General features: G+C 41.8%; 1 protein-coding gene across 2 annotated transcripts; it reads left to right on the plus strand.

Moving 5' to 3' along the window:
• The first annotated feature begins 2,267 nt into the window (after positions 1-2,267).
• On the plus strand, positions 2,268-17,179 carry STON1 (stonin 1). Of its 2 annotated transcripts, XM_024753596.1 has the most exons (4): positions 2,268-4,198; positions 11,408-11,610; positions 14,130-14,215; positions 14,669-14,730. In XM_024753596.1, exons 1-3 carry the CDS (start codon positions 2,284-2,286, stop codon positions 14,202-14,204), a joined length of 2,193 nt encoding a protein of 730 aa, XP_024609364.1. In that variant the 5' UTR covers positions 2,268-2,283; the 3' UTR covers positions 14,205-14,215; positions 14,669-14,730. The 2 variants fall into 2 exon arrangements, with proteins under 2 accessions (XP_024609364.1, XP_024609363.1); XM_024753595.1 differs by having other exon boundaries at positions 14,130-17,179.

Genomic DNA, 17,179 nt, shown 5'->3' on the forward strand with positions numbered 1-17,179 from the left:
TGGAGCATTTAATGCATTCACATTTACAGTAATTATCAATATGTATGTTCCGATTACCGTCGTCTTAATTGTTTTGGATTTGTTTTTGTAGGTCCTTTTCTTCTCTTGTGTTTCCCACTTAGAGAAGTTTCTTTAGCATTTGTTGTAGAGCTGGTTTGGTGGTGCTGAATTCTCTTAGCTTTTGCTTGTCTGTAAAACTTTTGATTTCTCCATCAAGTCTGAATGAGATCCTTTCTGGGTAGAGTAATCTTATTGTAAGTTCTTCCCTTTCATCACTTTAAATATATCGTGCCACTCCATTCTGGCTTGTAGAGTTTCTGCTGAGAATCAGCTGTTAACCTTTTGGGAGTTCCCTTTTATGTTATTTGTCATTTTTCCCTTGTTGCTTTTAATAAATTTTCTTTGTCTTTAATTTTTGTCACTTTGATTACTATGTGTCTCAGCATGTTTCTCCTTGGGTTTATCCTGCCTGGGATTGTCCACGCTTCCGGGACTTGGGTGGCTATTTCCTTTCTCATGTTAGGGAAGTTTTTGACTATAATCTCTTCAAATATTTTCTTGGGCCCTTTCTCTCTCTCTTCTCCTTCTGGGACCCCTATAATGTGAATATTGGTGCATTTACTGTTGTCCCAGAAGTCTCTTAGGCTATCTTCATTTCTTTTCATTGTTTTTTCTTTATTCTGTTCCACATCAGTGGATTCCACCATTCTGTCTTCCAGGTCACTTATCCATTCTTCTGCCTCAGTTATTATGCTACTGATTGCTTCTAGTGTATTTTTCATTTCAGTTATTGTATTGTTCATCTCTGTTTTTTTGTTCTTTAATTCTTCTAGGTGCTTGTTCTTTAATTCTTGTAGGTCTTTGTTAAACATTTCTTGCATCTTCTTGATCTTTGCCTCCATTCTTTTTCTGAGGTCCTGGATCATCTTCACTATCATTATTCTGAATTCTTTTTCTGGAAGGTTGCCTATCTCCACTTCATTTAATTGCTTTTCTCGGGTTTTATCTTGTTCCTTCATTTGGTACATAGTCCTCTGCCTTTTCATCTTGTCTATCTTTCTGTGAATGTGGTTTTTGTTCCACAGGCTGCAGTATTGTAGTTCTTCTTGCTTCTGCTGTCTGCCCTTTCTGTCTTAAGATATTTTCTAATTTCCTTTTCGATTTCTTCTTTGACCCATTGGTTATTGAAGAGTGTAGTGCTTAATCTCCACATGCTTGTAAATTTTTCAGGTTTTTTCTGCTGTTGATTTTCAGTTTCATTCTATTGTGGTTGGAAAAGATACTTGATATGATTTCAGTCTTCTTAAATTTTTGAAACATTTTTTGTAAACTAACATGTGATCCATCCTGAAGAATGTTATGCATGTGCTTGAGAAGAATGTATTCTGATGCTGTTGTGTGGAATATTTTGTATATGTCTGGTAGGTTCATTTGAGCTATACTGTTGTTCAAGTCCTCTGTTTCCTTATTGATCTTCTATCTGGATGTCCTATCCATTACTGAAATTGCTGTGTTGAAATCTCCTACTACTACTCTGTTGGTATCTTTTTCTCCCTTCAGTTTTTTAATGTTTGCTTCATATATTTGGGTGCTCTGATTCTCCTAATTGTTATATCTTCCTGGTGAGTTGACCCTTTTTTCATTATATAATGCCCTTTTTTGTCTCTTTTGACAGTTTTTGACTTAAAGTCTATTTTGTTCTGTATTAGCATGGCTACCCCTCCTCTCTTTTGGTTTCTATTTTTATAGAACATTTTTTCCATCTTTTCACTTTCAGTCTATGTGTGTCCTTAAATCTAAAATGGGTCTCTTATAAACAGTGTATGGTTAGATCTTGTTTTTTTAATTCATTCAGCCATCAAAAGTGTTACAGTTGTTTTTTTTTTTGTCTTTTTTTTTGCGGTACGCGGGCCTCTCACTGCTGCGGCCTCTCCTGCCGCTCTGGATGCGTAGGCCCAGCGGCCATGGCCCACGGGCCCAGCTGCCCCGCGGCACGCGGGATTCTCCCGGACCGGGGCACGAACCCACACCCCCTGCATCGGCAGGCAGACCCCCAACCACTGCACCACCAGGGAAGCCCTAAAAGTGTTACAGTTTTTAAGCATTTCTTTAAACTCAGTTAATTTATAAATCTGGATACTTTTAAATCCAAGTGTTTCTCAGAACAAATGACCTCTAGTAACTTGAATTTTTCCCCCTCATTTTATGTTCTTATTTTCTCTTTCTCCTTTAACAGAGACAACATATCTGATTCATTGGCAAGACCACAATCTGATCCCAAAGATGTGCTCCACAAACCCAGGCAGTTGGGTCACATTTGATGATGACCCTGCTTTTCAGTCTTCTCAAAAGTCAAAGAATTTCCCTCTGGAGAATCAAGGCATTTGTAGGCCAAATGGACTTAAACTGAACCTTTCTGGTACTAAGGAATTTCCCAGTGGATATTCCTCCACCAGCAGTACCCCTCTCTCCTCTCCCATCATAGACTTTTATTTCAGTCCAGGACCTCCAAGTAACTCTCCTCTTTCTACACCTACCAAAGACTTCCCAGGTTTTCCTGGCGTCCCCAAAGCAGGGACTCATGTGCTTTATCCTATTCCAGAATCATCTTCAAACAGTCCACTTATACCTGGAGCAGGTTCTTCCATATTGCCTACTAAACCAACCTGTTTATCCCATGCTTCCTTACTCAGTGACCACTCATGTATATATCCAGCTCCCAAAGTGGGTCTTCCAGATGAAACGAGCCCTCACCAGGCTGAAAGCCTAGGGTTCCAAAGTGATACTCCCCGGTTTCAGTATTTTCAGGAGGACTGTGCCTTTTCAAGTCCATTTTGGAAAGATGAAGGCAGTGCTTCCCAGCTCACCTTTGACCCTCCAGGAATCAGAAAGATGGTCCCATCAAGAGACAAAGAGATGCCTATTGATCAAAAAGGCTTAAATCAATGTTCACTCAACTACATCTGTGAGAAGCTTGAACATCTCCAATCAGCTGAGAACCAAGACTCGTTTGGAAATTTGTCTACGCAGCGTCTGTGTGCTGAAGATGCTGCATCTTCCTTTGTGCCCCACATGCTCTTCAGGAGTCAGCCAGAAGCCGGATGGTCTTTCATGTTGAGAATCCCTGAGAAGAAGAACGTGATGTCTTCCCGTCAGTGGGGGCCAATTTTTCTAAAAGTCCTACCTGGAGGAATTTTGCAAATGTATTATGAGAAGGGGTTAGAAAAACCATTTAAAGAGTTACAGCTCAATCCATACTGCAGGCTTTCTGAACCCAAAGTTGAGAACTTTAGTGTGACAGGAAAAATCCATACTGTGAAGATCGAACATGTGTCTTACACAGAAAAAAGGAAATACCATTCTAAGACAGAAGTAGTTCACGAGCCAGACATAGAACAAATGCTGAAGTTGGGATCCACAGAGTACCATGACTTCCTTGACTTTCTGACCAGTGTGGAGGAGGAGCTGACGAAGCTGCCAGCCGTTTCAAAACCAAAGAAGAACTATGAGGAACAAGAAGTTTTCCTTGAAATTGTGGACAACTTTTGGGGTAAAATCACTAAAGAAGAAGGAAAATTGGTTGAAAGTGCTGTGATAACTCAAATCTGGTGCCTCTGCTTTGTGAATGGGAACACGGAATGCTTTTTAACCTTGAATGACCTTGAGCTGCAGAAGCGAAATGAATGCTATTTTGAAAAAGACCCAGAAAAGAAGGGGATTGATATTCTTGACTATCATTTCCATAAGTGTGTGAACGCACAAGAATTTGAGCAATCAAGAATCATTAAGTTCGTACCTCTGGATGCCTGCCGGTTTGAGCTGATGCGTTTCAAGACTTTGTATAGCGGCGAAGACCTTCCCTTTTCCCTGAAGTCTGTAGTGGTTGTCCAGGGGGCGTATGTGGAGCTTCAGGCCTTTGTCAGCATGGCCCCGTTGGTCCAGAGACCATCCTTGAGGTCCTGTGACAACATAATGATACACTTTCCTGTGCCATCGCAGTGGATCAAGGCCCTCTGGACCATGAACCTCCAGAGGCAGAAGTCCCTGAAAGCCAAAATGAACCGCCGGGCGTGTCTGGGGAGTTTACATGAACCTGAATCTGAACCTGTCATACAGGTCACTGTGGGGTCAGCAAAATATGAGAGTGCCTACCGGGCCGTCGTATGGAAGATAGACCGGCTTCCTGATAAAAATTCAAGTAAATATTCAACACTCCAAGCTGATTTTCATGTGAAATCACTTAAATGTTTTCCCCCTCCTCCTTGGGTTGAAACCAGGCTGAGGCAGATGGGGTAACGTCATTCAGCTGAGGCCATGCTTACAGCGCTGGGTGGGAGATGGAACATTTAGTCAAACAGCTGGTTTATTTTGTCCCCATATGCCTATTTCTACCAGATAAGTTTAGCCTAACATTTTTTTAAGGTATCATAAGAAACACCATCCGAGGCTAGGATTTTATTATGGATGGTGGTACCGAGGGAACATTTCTAGTTGGACTTCTTGACATCAACCGTCAGCCTCAGATATTAAAATGATTGTTCATATAGCTTAGATTCCCTAACTGACCTTTTAAGATCTGTCATCCTTGAACATAGCTGAACTTTTTTGTATTCTCAGCCAGTACCACTTCCTCCTTAGGTTTTGTTCCCTGCTTGTTGAAATAAGACTACCTTTCATTTTTACCCAAGTTAATTTCTTTTGCTGAATTGACCAATTTGACCATCTTGACAAGTTGTTTTAATTTTAATTAAGCATTAAAATTCAGTTACTTTTTTTTATTTTATAAGGCAAACAATGAATCTAGAAGCTTAGAACTTTGAAGAGACAGCCCTAGTACTGCATTTATTTTAAAGTAGTAAGTTAGTAGTGGGTGTAACATAATAAAGCAAAAAAGCAAAATTTGAAATTAGGGCTGCTGCCTGTTTTAGTTCAGTTACTTCTGGCAGAACGCTGGGCTATGGAGCTAAGTTGGGGGCAGATTTGGGGCATCTGAGTTGATGCATTCATCATTTAGGCAAACCTTTATTGAGCACTTACTGTATTCCAAGTGCCACATCAGGTGCTGGGGCTAAAAAGAAGTAAGATTGATCCCTGTTTCCAAATAGCTCACATCTGGTCTAATCCTTCAGGGGAATTTAATTACATCCTAGGGCCCTCCACGCTATGGACTGCAGAGGAAGCATTTTTGTTCAGGGTGGACCTACAGCAGTGTTTCTCAAAACTGGCTGTCAGAATAGCCTGAGAGCTTTTAAGTAACCTTGATGTTTAAGCTCTACTCTATGCCAATTAAATCAGAACCTCTGGGGGAGGGCCCCAGGCACCCATATGTTTTGAGAGCGCCCCAGGTGAACCTAATGTATGACCCAGGTTGAGGGAAACTGCTCTGCAGGTCTCGTGTTGTTTTGGGGCCGGAAGAGCTAGCCCCAGACTACAGTGGACCTAAGGGGCAGCATGCCACCTTGTCTGTGCCCTGCAGTTTTCTGGCTTAACATCTGTCGACTGATTGTATCTTGAGCTACAGACAGGGCCCAGCAGGTGAGAGACACAGCTGGCTGCTGAGGAGCCCTAGGCCCCTGTGCTGAAGGAAAGCCCCCATTCAGTAGCCTTTCCTGACACTCCCTGCTTTTCTCCATTCATGCCAAATTCCCCTCCACAGTGTCCTCCTGACTCACAGTAGTTGGTGGTTACCTTCTAGTCCCAAGGAGCAGCCAGGAGAGCCCAGGCCCAGGGCGGGGAGAGGCAGTGATAGGATAGCGTGGTCACAGGCGTGGCCTCTAACGGTACCTCTTGGTCAACTCCAGCATGATGGGAATATCTTCCAGGATATCATCCACAGCGGTAATGCTTCCTGCCTTCTTGATAACGTTGCTGGAGGAGCAAGTTCAAAGCATTCTCAGATTATCTTCCCCCCAGGGAAACAGATTTTGAGGTTTTGAGTGTGTGGTTCCAGGGGATCTGTTCTCAAAGTTATTTGTGCTGCCTTTTAGGTGAGGGACGTTATAAAAATCAGAATATCGTTGCCTTTTATTTTGCTGAACACAAAGGGAAAGGGGGAGGTAGGCTGGAACGCGAACTGGAACCTCCTCGGTCCACAGATGTCCCCTGAGGTCTGGGTGATAACCTGACTCCTGTTCTCCTTTGGTCCTAGGGATGGTCACTGGGCCCAGAACAAAAGGTCAGGGGCACCTTTTGCATGGATTTGCAGCAATGCTCCTGCCTCTGAGAGAGGAGCACAGAGGGTTCAGCCTGCTGGCTTGTCCAGCTGGGGTCAGAGGGCCAGGGGGACAGGTTCGCAATGAGCCCACTCCAGCTGCTCTACCTCGGAGCAGGCACTCCAGCTAGATCCTCCGGGGCAACCACGCTTTTGTTTTCAAACTGAGAACCTGTACCAATCATTCTTTTCTAATTTTGGAAGGAGAACAACATACAAAGCTTCTTGTGAAAATGATCCTGTTCAGAACAGTGCGTTTTCTCAGAATTAATGGTGGAGTTAATTGATTCAGTCAACAAGAATTTAGTAAGAGGGCTCACTCATTCACACGTCCATTCCACAAACACCACTGAATTTCCTCTAGGTACAGGCTCCGTGCTGGGTGCTTGGGGGATACAGATGCAAACATGATCCCTGCTGTCTGGAAACATAAGTCTAGTAGGCGAGGCAGACGCGGAAGCAGCTATCCAAATGAGCTGTGGAAATCTGCTCTCTTCTCTTCTGGAACATGTACAGACGTTATCTAATAGGGATCCCAGAGGAAGGAGTCATCAACTGCAGGGGGCAGTAGGGAAGGCTCTGCTGGGGAGGCGATGCTTCAGCTTGGCCTGTGAGAATCAGTGGGACTCCATCAAGGATAGAAACAGCAGAAACACAGGCGTGTCGGTGGGGGATCTTACCTGAGTTATGGGGCCGAGGGGATAGTTGGAGAAGAAACCAGCTTGCCAAGAGGGTCGTGAGCCAGGCTGTGAGGTGTGGAGTTTGTCAGCAGGGCCTCAGGAATGTTTTCAGGCATGACTGTGACAGAATCCTACCTTGTTTTAGAAAGTCAGGCATACGTTGCAGAGGAAAGATTCAGGAGCAGATTATAGTGCAGGGAGGCTGGTAGGAGGGGAGAGAGGTTGACCAAGGTGGAGGGCAGTGGGAGCACTGAGACAGAGGTGAGCGAATTCAGAAGAGGTGACCTCGAGACAGTGACAACGGTCTGTGGGCCTGGGGGGAAGGGAGGGGCTGGGAAGAGGTCCGGGTGGTGCCATTAGCTGAGATAGCCTCTCCTCCTTTTAAAATCTGTTTCCCAGCCCTGGCTGCATGTTAAGAGTCCTTAAAATCATTAGAGCTTTAATATTTAAAATACCCATATTTAGGCCTCATCCCTACCAATCAGACTCCCAGGGTGAGGCCCAGCTATTGGTGCTTGTAAGAGGCTCTCCCATGCAGCTGGCCTCGTACCTCTCCTGGGAGACCTGTCATGGCCTCCTAGGCATCACTCCTCCCTGCTGTGTATCCCTGTGTCTCCCTGTTATTGCCCTCCCATCCATATTTACCAGCAGTTGAGCTCACTGAGAACAATTCGAAGAGTGTGCATTCCCAGAGAGGCTGGCTGGACTTGGTCTTGGCCTTTGGGAATATTTGTGGAAGACTGTCATAGCACCAGGCTCACATAGAATGTGAGCATTCCAGACAATTACGTGGTGAGAATTCACTGACCAAATTCTTTGGGATAAAGCTGCTTTGTTCAAATCAGGTCTGTGCACCAAGAGGAGGCCCGGGAAAAGGCAGTGAGGCTGTGTCTGGTGGAGTCTGGGGGAGGGGGCAGGGGGCAGCTCTGGGCCAGGCTGGGGTCCAGACACTTCTGGGATCACGTGGCCCTGTCGCCGAGGCTTCTCCACGATAGGGGTTGGGGGAGGATAAGGCAAAGAGTAAGAGGCTGCCTGGCATTTTGCTTCTTGAGAAGAAGCATAGGAAGAGTAAGGTTGGGGCAGAGAGGAAATCTTTATCCGAAGGCAGTGCTTCTCAAACTTTTGTGTGCATATGAATCACCTTGTAAAAATGTGGACTCAGAATCAGCAGGTGGGGCTCCCCAATACTGTGTCACCCACACGTGCTCCAGTGATGCCAGCGCGGCTGGCCACGGACCTCACGTAGAGGAGCAAGGACTTAGAGTATCTCGATGTTTCTATATGATTTTAAAATCACTTGGGCGTTTAGAGAACAGAGGATTTTAAAAGAGGGTCTTTAAAACGTTACCCTTTCAAGCTAGTTTCTGAAAAACCTGTTAGAAAAAATTTTTTTAGAAAGGAAACTAAAAAAATGTATGAAGTATATGTACTAATTAAAAAAATTTTTATGCCCCTTTCCTGGGGATTTTTGAGATCGGAATTGAATTTTCCTATTGGTGAAATAACTTACATGTGATATCAGGGGAGGTGGGAAGGGATGCTGGCTCCTTAAATGTCTCTTCTACCAGCACATCAATGCTTAATATTCCTTTAACGGTGGGTGAGCCTTTCGTTTTACAAGAAAGGTTGGCCCCAGATAGTTCATTCAGGCTAAGGTGTGAATGGCAACAGAGGACAGTTTCTTGTGCACAGATTTTGCTGGGGGTGGGAAAGAGGAGGAGATGGGGGGAGAAGGAGGAAGAGAAGGTGGTGGAAAAAGAGGGGGAGGGAGAGAGAGGAAAAGGGAGGAAGGAGAGGGAGAAGAAAATGAGGACATTTGAAAACACCGATTAGTCATAGAGGGTACATATGGTAGCGTAGAATTAGAAAGAGAAGTGAGCATGGTGGAGGGTCAGTTAACAAATGTATCTGTCTCCACTTTCCCAGTTTTACCAATTTTTAAATATGACTCGCCTTTACTTTTTTCTTTGCTTTCTCTTCAGCACATTGGTTGTTCTCTCCTCCTCCACTACTTGTGTCATCCTTCTACCATTCATTCCCGCCAGCTCTCACCAATTCAGTTTCACGTGTGAAATATTTTGGTTCAAGAGGGACCCGGTATCTACTAGACCTAAATAGATTTCGTGATTTGCATTCTTGGTCCTTAGAAAGTGATGAGGGACTAATTACCGAAGCCCGAGAGTGCCCCCTGGTGGTCAGTACTGAGATAACATGATTTTCCTCTATCTTTTGTTCATTCACTTGTAAATTCCACAAATATCCTTTGAGCCCCTAATGTGCCAGGCTTGTGCTAAGGACGGACATGATACTTCTCTTAATGGATATCAAAGTCCAAAGGGAGTGTGAGTTATTAAACACTGTAGAGTATTTAGAGTTTTAAAAGCCAGGAAAAATATGCCAGAAAACTTGAAAGGAAAAACGTTCTCCTTTTACCAGTTTTTTAGAAAAGGGGGTAGAAAGGTTTTGTTTCTAAACCTATTTTTGGAGTACTAGGTCTTCAGCTTGGGTGATTTTCATTGCAAAAGTTCCAAAAGAGTTTCTCTTTAAAATGTGAATATCAATATTCACATCTAATATCAATTAGATCATCTCCAATATCATTTTCAGCTCTACGGGGGTAGAATTCATGGTGCTTTCATTAGCAAAATTATGGTAATTAAATAACAATACTGAATTTATAATAGAATAGCACTGTGCACTTCTAACTATACCACTCTAGTATACCACGTCCCTAGAGCTCTTATGTGTGCCAACTAGCTTGTTTAATCCTCACAGCAATCCCATAAGGTTTGTGTTGTTATCATCATCATCACCCCCATTTTCAGATGGGGAAACTGAGGCTCAGAGCGATCAAATAACTTGCCAAGGGTCCCCCACCTTTTAAGTAGCAGAGCTGGGATCTGACCCCGGGCCATCTGAGTCCAGTGTTTATGTGCTTAACCACTATGCCATAAAGGACTGAAGACTGCCTGAATTAAGTTTAAATAAACTTATGTATCCTGCAGACAGAAGGCCAGAAAGGCTAATGGACTGTGGACTCTCCCCTGGCTTTGTGTGTGTGTGAACAAAGTTATCACTTGCCTGCAGTGATCTGGGTAGCTTAGAGCACCTCTGAGGCCGCTGTTGTCCTCCCCTACAAGTGTGAGGAAATGCTAATGAGCATCTGTTGGTTAATTGATGGATGAGTTCTCGAGGCCTTTTACAGCCTTAGAATTCTATTAGTCTCTCTACAAGAAACAGGTTGTAAGGAATGAAAGGCAATTTATCTTTTAAGAATTAAGTGAAATCCTTTAAACTCTTGTTTTTGTGCCTAAAGCTATATTCTGATGGAAATGTTCTTTCTTGAGTCGTGTCAGTGGTATAGTAATTTAATCTGGCTTTTGAAATTATTGTCATCTCATACATTTAATTTAAGTAAAGATAGCTGCATGGGATATGTAGATGCTGTGGGCTAAAGCAACAGAATCATGGAACATTTATAGGGTTACTATAGTGATTACGTTGAAAATATTTTTTACTCCATTGTAACACACACACATAAACACACACACACAGTACCTGACCCATCTTAAAGCTTTTGTGTATATCTGATATCCCTAGGCTGGCACAGGGCCTGGCTTGGCATAGAGTAGATGCTCAATATATGGCAAAGTGAAGTGAAAAGAGATATTGCATTGAAACACTGAAAGTCAGTATGCCCATATTTACACGGTACATTTGTTCCAGTCAAAGCTTTAAGGAGGGTGAGTGGGAATTAGTGTACTGAAAAATAATCCATTCTACTAAAAAAAGAATTCTTGGCCTAGAATATTTTCTGAAATGTAAAAAACTTCATTAAGTTTAACTTTTTAAAAAAATCATAATTCTTTATAATGTGACCTAATTTAGGCTGAAATTTACCTTTGCATTATCTATCAATAAATAGAGTGGTAAGAAAATGAATAAATTAAGAATTACTGTAAGATCTTATTCAGTCTACTTAAGAGAAAGTTTTCTCTCTTTACAGATCTTATGCACATTATAGCCAAATAATGATGCTTAATATAAATATTACTCACCTTTTCATTTAAAAAACTTAGCATACTTTTATTATTCTGAATTAGAATCACCCAATATAAGGCACTCACATATGAACTTGATATAATTCTAAATTTTTCTGATCGCTGTATTGTTGGTCATTGTTTTATTTGAATAATTAAATGAAATATTAAACTTTCTTTTTAAAAAAAGAAACAGCATACTTCTCATTGAAAACATTTTGGGAGTTAACATATATAACTATATAATGATAAAGTTGTACTTACTTCAAAGCTAGTACTTTAAAAATGCAGGTAGACTTCCCTCCAGTTAGTGCAAAATTGTGAATTTTGATTGTATGTCGTTTCGTGGAATTCACACAACCATAGTGCTAATGGAAATGCTTATTAAAGAGAGGGATACACGCCTCTTATGCTCAAGAGAAATGTTCAATGGCCGTTGAAATACTTTGGCTGACCATTTGATTTTTTTCTTCAAGGTCCTGATCATCCCCATTGTTTGTCATACAAACTAGAACTTGGATCAGACCAAGAAATTCCCTCTGATTGGTATCCATTTGCTACTGTTCAGTTTGGGATTCTTGACACCTGTGCCTCAAGGACAGAGGTCAGGTCTCTGGGGGTGGAGAGTGATGTCCAGCCACAGAAACATGTTCATCAGCGAGCCTGCTACAACATCCAGGTACATCCCGAAGCCCTTGAGTTCAAGTTGGGGCTTCCGAAGCTTTGACCTGATTTGGCTTTAGATATTTGCTTTGCCCTGTTAAGTGACTGTGTGTGTGTATGTGTGTATTTGACCTAGAAAAGAGGGATGGTCAGCAGTGAGCCTAGTTCTTCCCCTCAGTTCTAGAGAATATTGGAAGCCTGAGGACACAGTGCTGTGTACTTAGCTCTCAATGAAAAATGGGGCATTAAAAATAAGTTCACATTTCAGAAGCATATTTATAATAAAGGTTTTGTTAGAACAGCATTTCCCAAGGTGTGTTCTATGGAACATATGTCCCATATAATGACCCAAGAAAAAAATAAGTTGGGGAACATCGTACACTAAATTAATGTTGAACAAAGGCTCTGAGAAGTTCTGCAATAAGGAAACTTGTTAAACTTAACTCAGTTTCTCCCAACTCATCAATTATGGAATCTTGTCTCCTGTAAAACACCTATCAATATCTTCTGGAATAGTATTCTGTGGAGCACTCTTTGGGAAATACTGAGTTACTCTATCACCACAATTTTAAATGTTCACCATCAGCTCATCTGCATTCTTGCGCCAGATGAGTTAAAGAGTGACATACACTTGTACAAGTTTGTTCCTAAACTTGCTTTTCCTTCTTATCTTCAGACTTACATATAGAGATAACCTCTGCCACACATTTCCAATAGTGTCTTTTTTTTTAATTAATTAATTTAATTTTGGCTGTGTTGGGTCTTCGTTGCTGTGCGCTGGCTTTCCCGAGTTGCGTCGAGCAGGGGCTACTCTTCGTTGCAGTGTGCAGGCTTCTCACTGTGGTGGCTTCTCTTGTTGCGGAGCATGGCCTCTAGGCCCGCGGGCTCAGTAGTTATGGCTCGCGGGCTCTAGAGCGCAGCCTCAGTAGTTGTGGCGCACGGGCTTAGTTGCTCCGTGGCATGTGGGATCTTCCCGGACCAGGGCTCAAACCCATGTCCCCTGCATGGGCAGGCAGATTCTTAACGACTGCGCCCCAAGGGAAGTCCCCCATAGTATCTTGAAATGGTATGATTATATAAGACATCATTAGCACCAACTGGTGGTTCTATAATATAGTAACCAAGTCTGGATTTTTCTTTATTTTGGACTATCTGTTCAGAAGCCTGTATGTTTGGGTCCAGTGATTTTTATTCTATTGGTAAAATGAATGATGAATGGGTGCTGTTCTGTGCAGCCCCTTCAGGACTGAAGGACTTATTCCCTCGGCAGCTGGGAATTGCCCTGGATGAAGAAGGATGCCATGCTCCAGGTCACGCCCCCTTCCTGGAGCAGCCTGTGTCCAGTAACTGGTGGATCAGGGGTCTAAAGACCCTTTTACCTCAAGTTGGAATAACCCTGCAGGGCCTTCGTAGTTTCAGCCCTCCCTGGGGATCGGCTGAAGCCTTTACTGTGACTGCTTTGCGGCCCGACTTCTGCCTCTTCCTGTTCTGCTCCCTTCCCTCCCCTCCTTGTCAGGTGTCCTCCCCGGCAGCCCTCCCCAGTAAACTTTCTGCACATCAGTCTCCATCTCAGCATCTGCTTCTTGGGGAACCTGACCTGTAACACTAGGCATCTAAGTATTACGTGTGACTGAAATGTGTGTCAGGTGCTCATGGAGATGTCATTTATACTATGTGCTGTTCGTGGGATGTGCCAGTTTCACATAGTTGTAGAGGACCGCTCACAATTATATACCAAAGTCTCTCTAGCTTTAATAGTATTGGTGGCAGTCAGTTTCAAAATGTTATCTTCCATTTAATAAGTATTTATTGAGCAATTTCAAAGCGCCAGCTGCTGCCGTAGATGCTGGGAACACAAAGGTGAACAAAAGACAACCCCCTGTTCTCATAAAGCCTACCTTCTAGTGGCGGAACAAAAAATAATTAGTAAAAGAGCAAATAACATAATTTTAAGTAGTGACAAATTCTAAGAAGAGAGTAAAAGAGGGTCACAGGATAGAGAGGGATGGAGGGCTTCCTTATCTAGAGTGGTCCTGGAGGGCCTCTGTGAGGAAGTGCCGTTTGAGGTGAGATGAAAAAGAAGAGGGGCAGGCAGATGGTTTGGCCCAGCTGTTTACTGTTGTAAACTAGTTTCAGTTAGAGAGATGATTTTGGGTGTGCTCTAAATCTCAGGTGGGCCAGAGGCTGGATATATGATACTCGGGGGCATCTTTGATCGCATGTCTAGCCAGATTTGTAAATGTCTTATCAGTATATGTAGTCTGTATACATTTTATAAAACCTGTGTCTGACTTGGAAGAAAGTTTGTCCTCTTCCAGATCTGACCCTAGAAGGGAAGGATTTGGGAGACTCTGTTGTCCCAAAAGAGAGCAGTGTGCTTCACTTGGGAACGGGCACGACAGGGTAGAGGGGCTGTGTTTGTGTCCAAAGGATGAGGTGGCTAGAGTCCTTGCCTCATTTACAAATGAGGACTGAAGAGATGTTGTGCTCTGTTGCATTTGTTAATGCTGCCCCTGTTTTGCTTTTGCATGACAGGTTGAAATAGAAAAGAAGTGGATTAAAATCGATGGAGAAGACCCAGATAAAGCTGGTGACTGCGTAACTCAGTAGGAGTAGCAAGAGTCAGTGATGACGACCCACTTTCCAAATACGTAATTCACAGAAACCACACAAAGTTCTGCTACTGTAGAGTGGAAATGACAGGTCCAGTGGTTACGTTTAGAGAAGTTTAGACCTGCAACCGAACCGTCTGTACTTTATGCTTTTGATATGTTTGTGCCCTGGGGGTGTGATCTAAAATGTGTCTATAATTTTCATGATGTTTTTGTTTCCTAGTGTAACTCAAAGGCGCTATTATTGTGACCTGACAGCCACTTGGCCGAAGCATTTTTGATTTTTGATTACTTGGTGGCTGATTGTTTGGCCCTCTGGGTTACCTAGGGCCATAGTTATTATCCTCCAGCCCCTACCTCTTCTTATTGCGCTAGCACTAGTACTAGAGGACGAGGCAATCAAAGGAGACGTAAACCGAAGTACTTAATTTTCCCTCTTGCTCTTGTCTGAAACGTGGTTAGTTGTAGGATGATGTTGAAACCACAGGCTAACATGGAGATGTGGGACTATCTCTGACTCGGAATTATTTATCTTCCTGTCCTATTACCACACTGGTGAGTAACCATCAGCTGTATTCGGTACCTATCTTTCACCCACGGTATCATTATTTTCAAAATACATTTGTATTCTGGTGTGTGCTGCAAAGAAGCTAGTTCTGTTGATATACATATTTCAGTACAAATCACTAAGACATATTGCCCTTTGCTTGGAGAGATTCCTTTCAAAATGGAATCCCAGTATTGGACACTAGTTAAAATATTTATGTATGTTAAAAATGAATTTTTAAAGTTCATGAATATTGTTTCCCAGAAGTGCAGACTCTAAGAATGTATTTTGATAAAGTATTTTTTTTTGTAATTAACACAAGCTTCTCTTGAGTAGAAGTCTAAATCATATTATGATTATTTTATGTTAGCTCTGCTATCGTGCTGTTTATGCTAATTCTGCTTAATTTAGGGTAATTTTCTTTAAAAGGTGAGTGAAGTGAAAGACACTAGATTATTTTATCTACGTTTCTAAGAAGTGATCTTTCTCTTCTTCAAAGCCAGGTAAATGTTTGTTTTTTAATGAAAAGCCAATGGCATTAGCAGTTATAATTCTGTTTATAATTTCCTTTCAGTGTTTATAGTGAAAGGTCAGACTTTTAAATTTAGGAAATCTATATTCTAGGTATTCTTTTCAGTCAGAAAAACATGTGGAAAAAACATGTGGTATTAATGTACCTTCAATTTATGTTGATCCTTAAATATGATTAGTGGGTATTTTTCTTTATTTACTAGATTTGTTTTGAGTCAAAACTGATATAATAGCGTTCTTCCAAACAACATTATTTGCTGGCCCACAGAGTTTGTCTCATACATTTTATTTAATGTTACATTACATTCATTTTAATCTGTTAAAAAATGCAGATTTTATAAAACAAACATTTATGATCTGTATCAATCAGCAGATTTAATGCTTTTCATTATTTTACTGTAAAGGCAAAGAATGCAGAAGTTGACTGTTGAAATGAATTGGTATTGCTCTTTTTAACTTCAGCTGATGTATTGCTCATAATATCATATGCTTGAGACTCACTGTTGACGTATAGGAGGGCAAATCTATGTGCGCGTCATTTAAAAAGAATTCCACCATCCGGCCTCATCATCTGGTGTGGCACATTCTGGAGTGACTTCAATCTGCTCAGAACAAATATGGAGGCGGGCCGAACCTGATGCTGCTCCATGATACCAGGGGCGATAGCTGGGTTAATTGCTGCGGGTCCTTGCAGATCTGTTTTATGGCGTCCTGCCTATAAAGAACTCAGAGTCTGATTCAGATGAACTTGATGAATATTTACACCTCAAAGTAATTTCAGCACAGGGTTCAATTAATCACTCCTTAGGCTTCACAGGTTGCCAGTATGTGTGGGGACCTCACTGCTGGGGTCATTTATTCACCAGCCCTTCAGCCTTCAGGAACGTCTCAAGATTCAGTGCTGGAAAGGTAACAAAAGGCTGACTGCAGCCCAAGTGAGTTTCTGCAGCAATGCAAAGGTTGATGGCAGGAACAGCGGGGTGCTGCAGCTTAACTGTTCATTTGCACATCTATTAGGATCCTTAAATATTCATTACTTAACGTTAAATTAACATACCGTGTCCGGTGGAGAGGCTTCTTAATACAATTCTTCTGACCTCAAAAATGGCAGAAGGTCAAATGTGATCCCGATGCTCTAAGTGAAAAATCAGGTAGGGTCCACTTAGACTTACCAATTAAGAAGTAGAATCTTCTTTGCCAGAAAGTAAATGATGATCTTCAAAACAACAACAATAAAAACTCCTGCTTTTAAGGTAGGGAATGGAGGAAGGAAGTGAATGAAGGAGGAACTACTCCTTTCTAGCATTTTAATTTAGGTAATTTAGATCAATGCTTTATAAGTTTGACCCCCTTGGGGTCATTTGTTTAACTGACACAATGGCAGACTTCCAAGGAGTTGGCCAGTTTGGGATGAATTGTTCTGCTCTAATTGGTTTGGCCTGGTTGCCTTACCAGTCAAACGATCGTATTAGCTGAGTAAATGAATTCATGGCTTGATGGTTACCTGATCAGTTTACAGATCTGAATTTAAGGACATTTCCTTTTTTTATGGGGATAGAAATAGTTTATCCATTAAAAAAAGTATGGGAAAAAACCCTTCCTAGCATAAATAAAGGCTGGCATTTTTTGACCTGATTTATATATTAAACAGTTCTAGGGCTTTAGTTCCCTTCATTCTGGGTCTGTGCTTTCGATATAGCCCTTCTTCTCTTATAAATTATGTCAGAAGGCCTTCCTTAATAATGACTAAGTATTATTATATCTTATTCAAAATATGATTTTATGTCATCAATACAGATATAAAACAGATTGAGCCTTAATAATCATGTAACGAAGTATTTTGTAGATTGCATATAGATTTTTAAAAATTAAAGATGTATTTCAAATGATTCTTG

This window comes from Neophocaena asiaeorientalis, unplaced genomic scaffold (genome assembly GCF_003031525.2).
Source record: "Neophocaena asiaeorientalis asiaeorientalis breed wild unplaced genomic scaffold, Neophocaena_asiaeorientalis_V1.1 scaffold171, whole genome shotgun sequence".
In the NCBI taxonomy this organism is placed as follows: domain Eukaryota; kingdom Metazoa; phylum Chordata; class Mammalia; order Artiodactyla; family Phocoenidae; genus Neophocaena; species Neophocaena asiaeorientalis.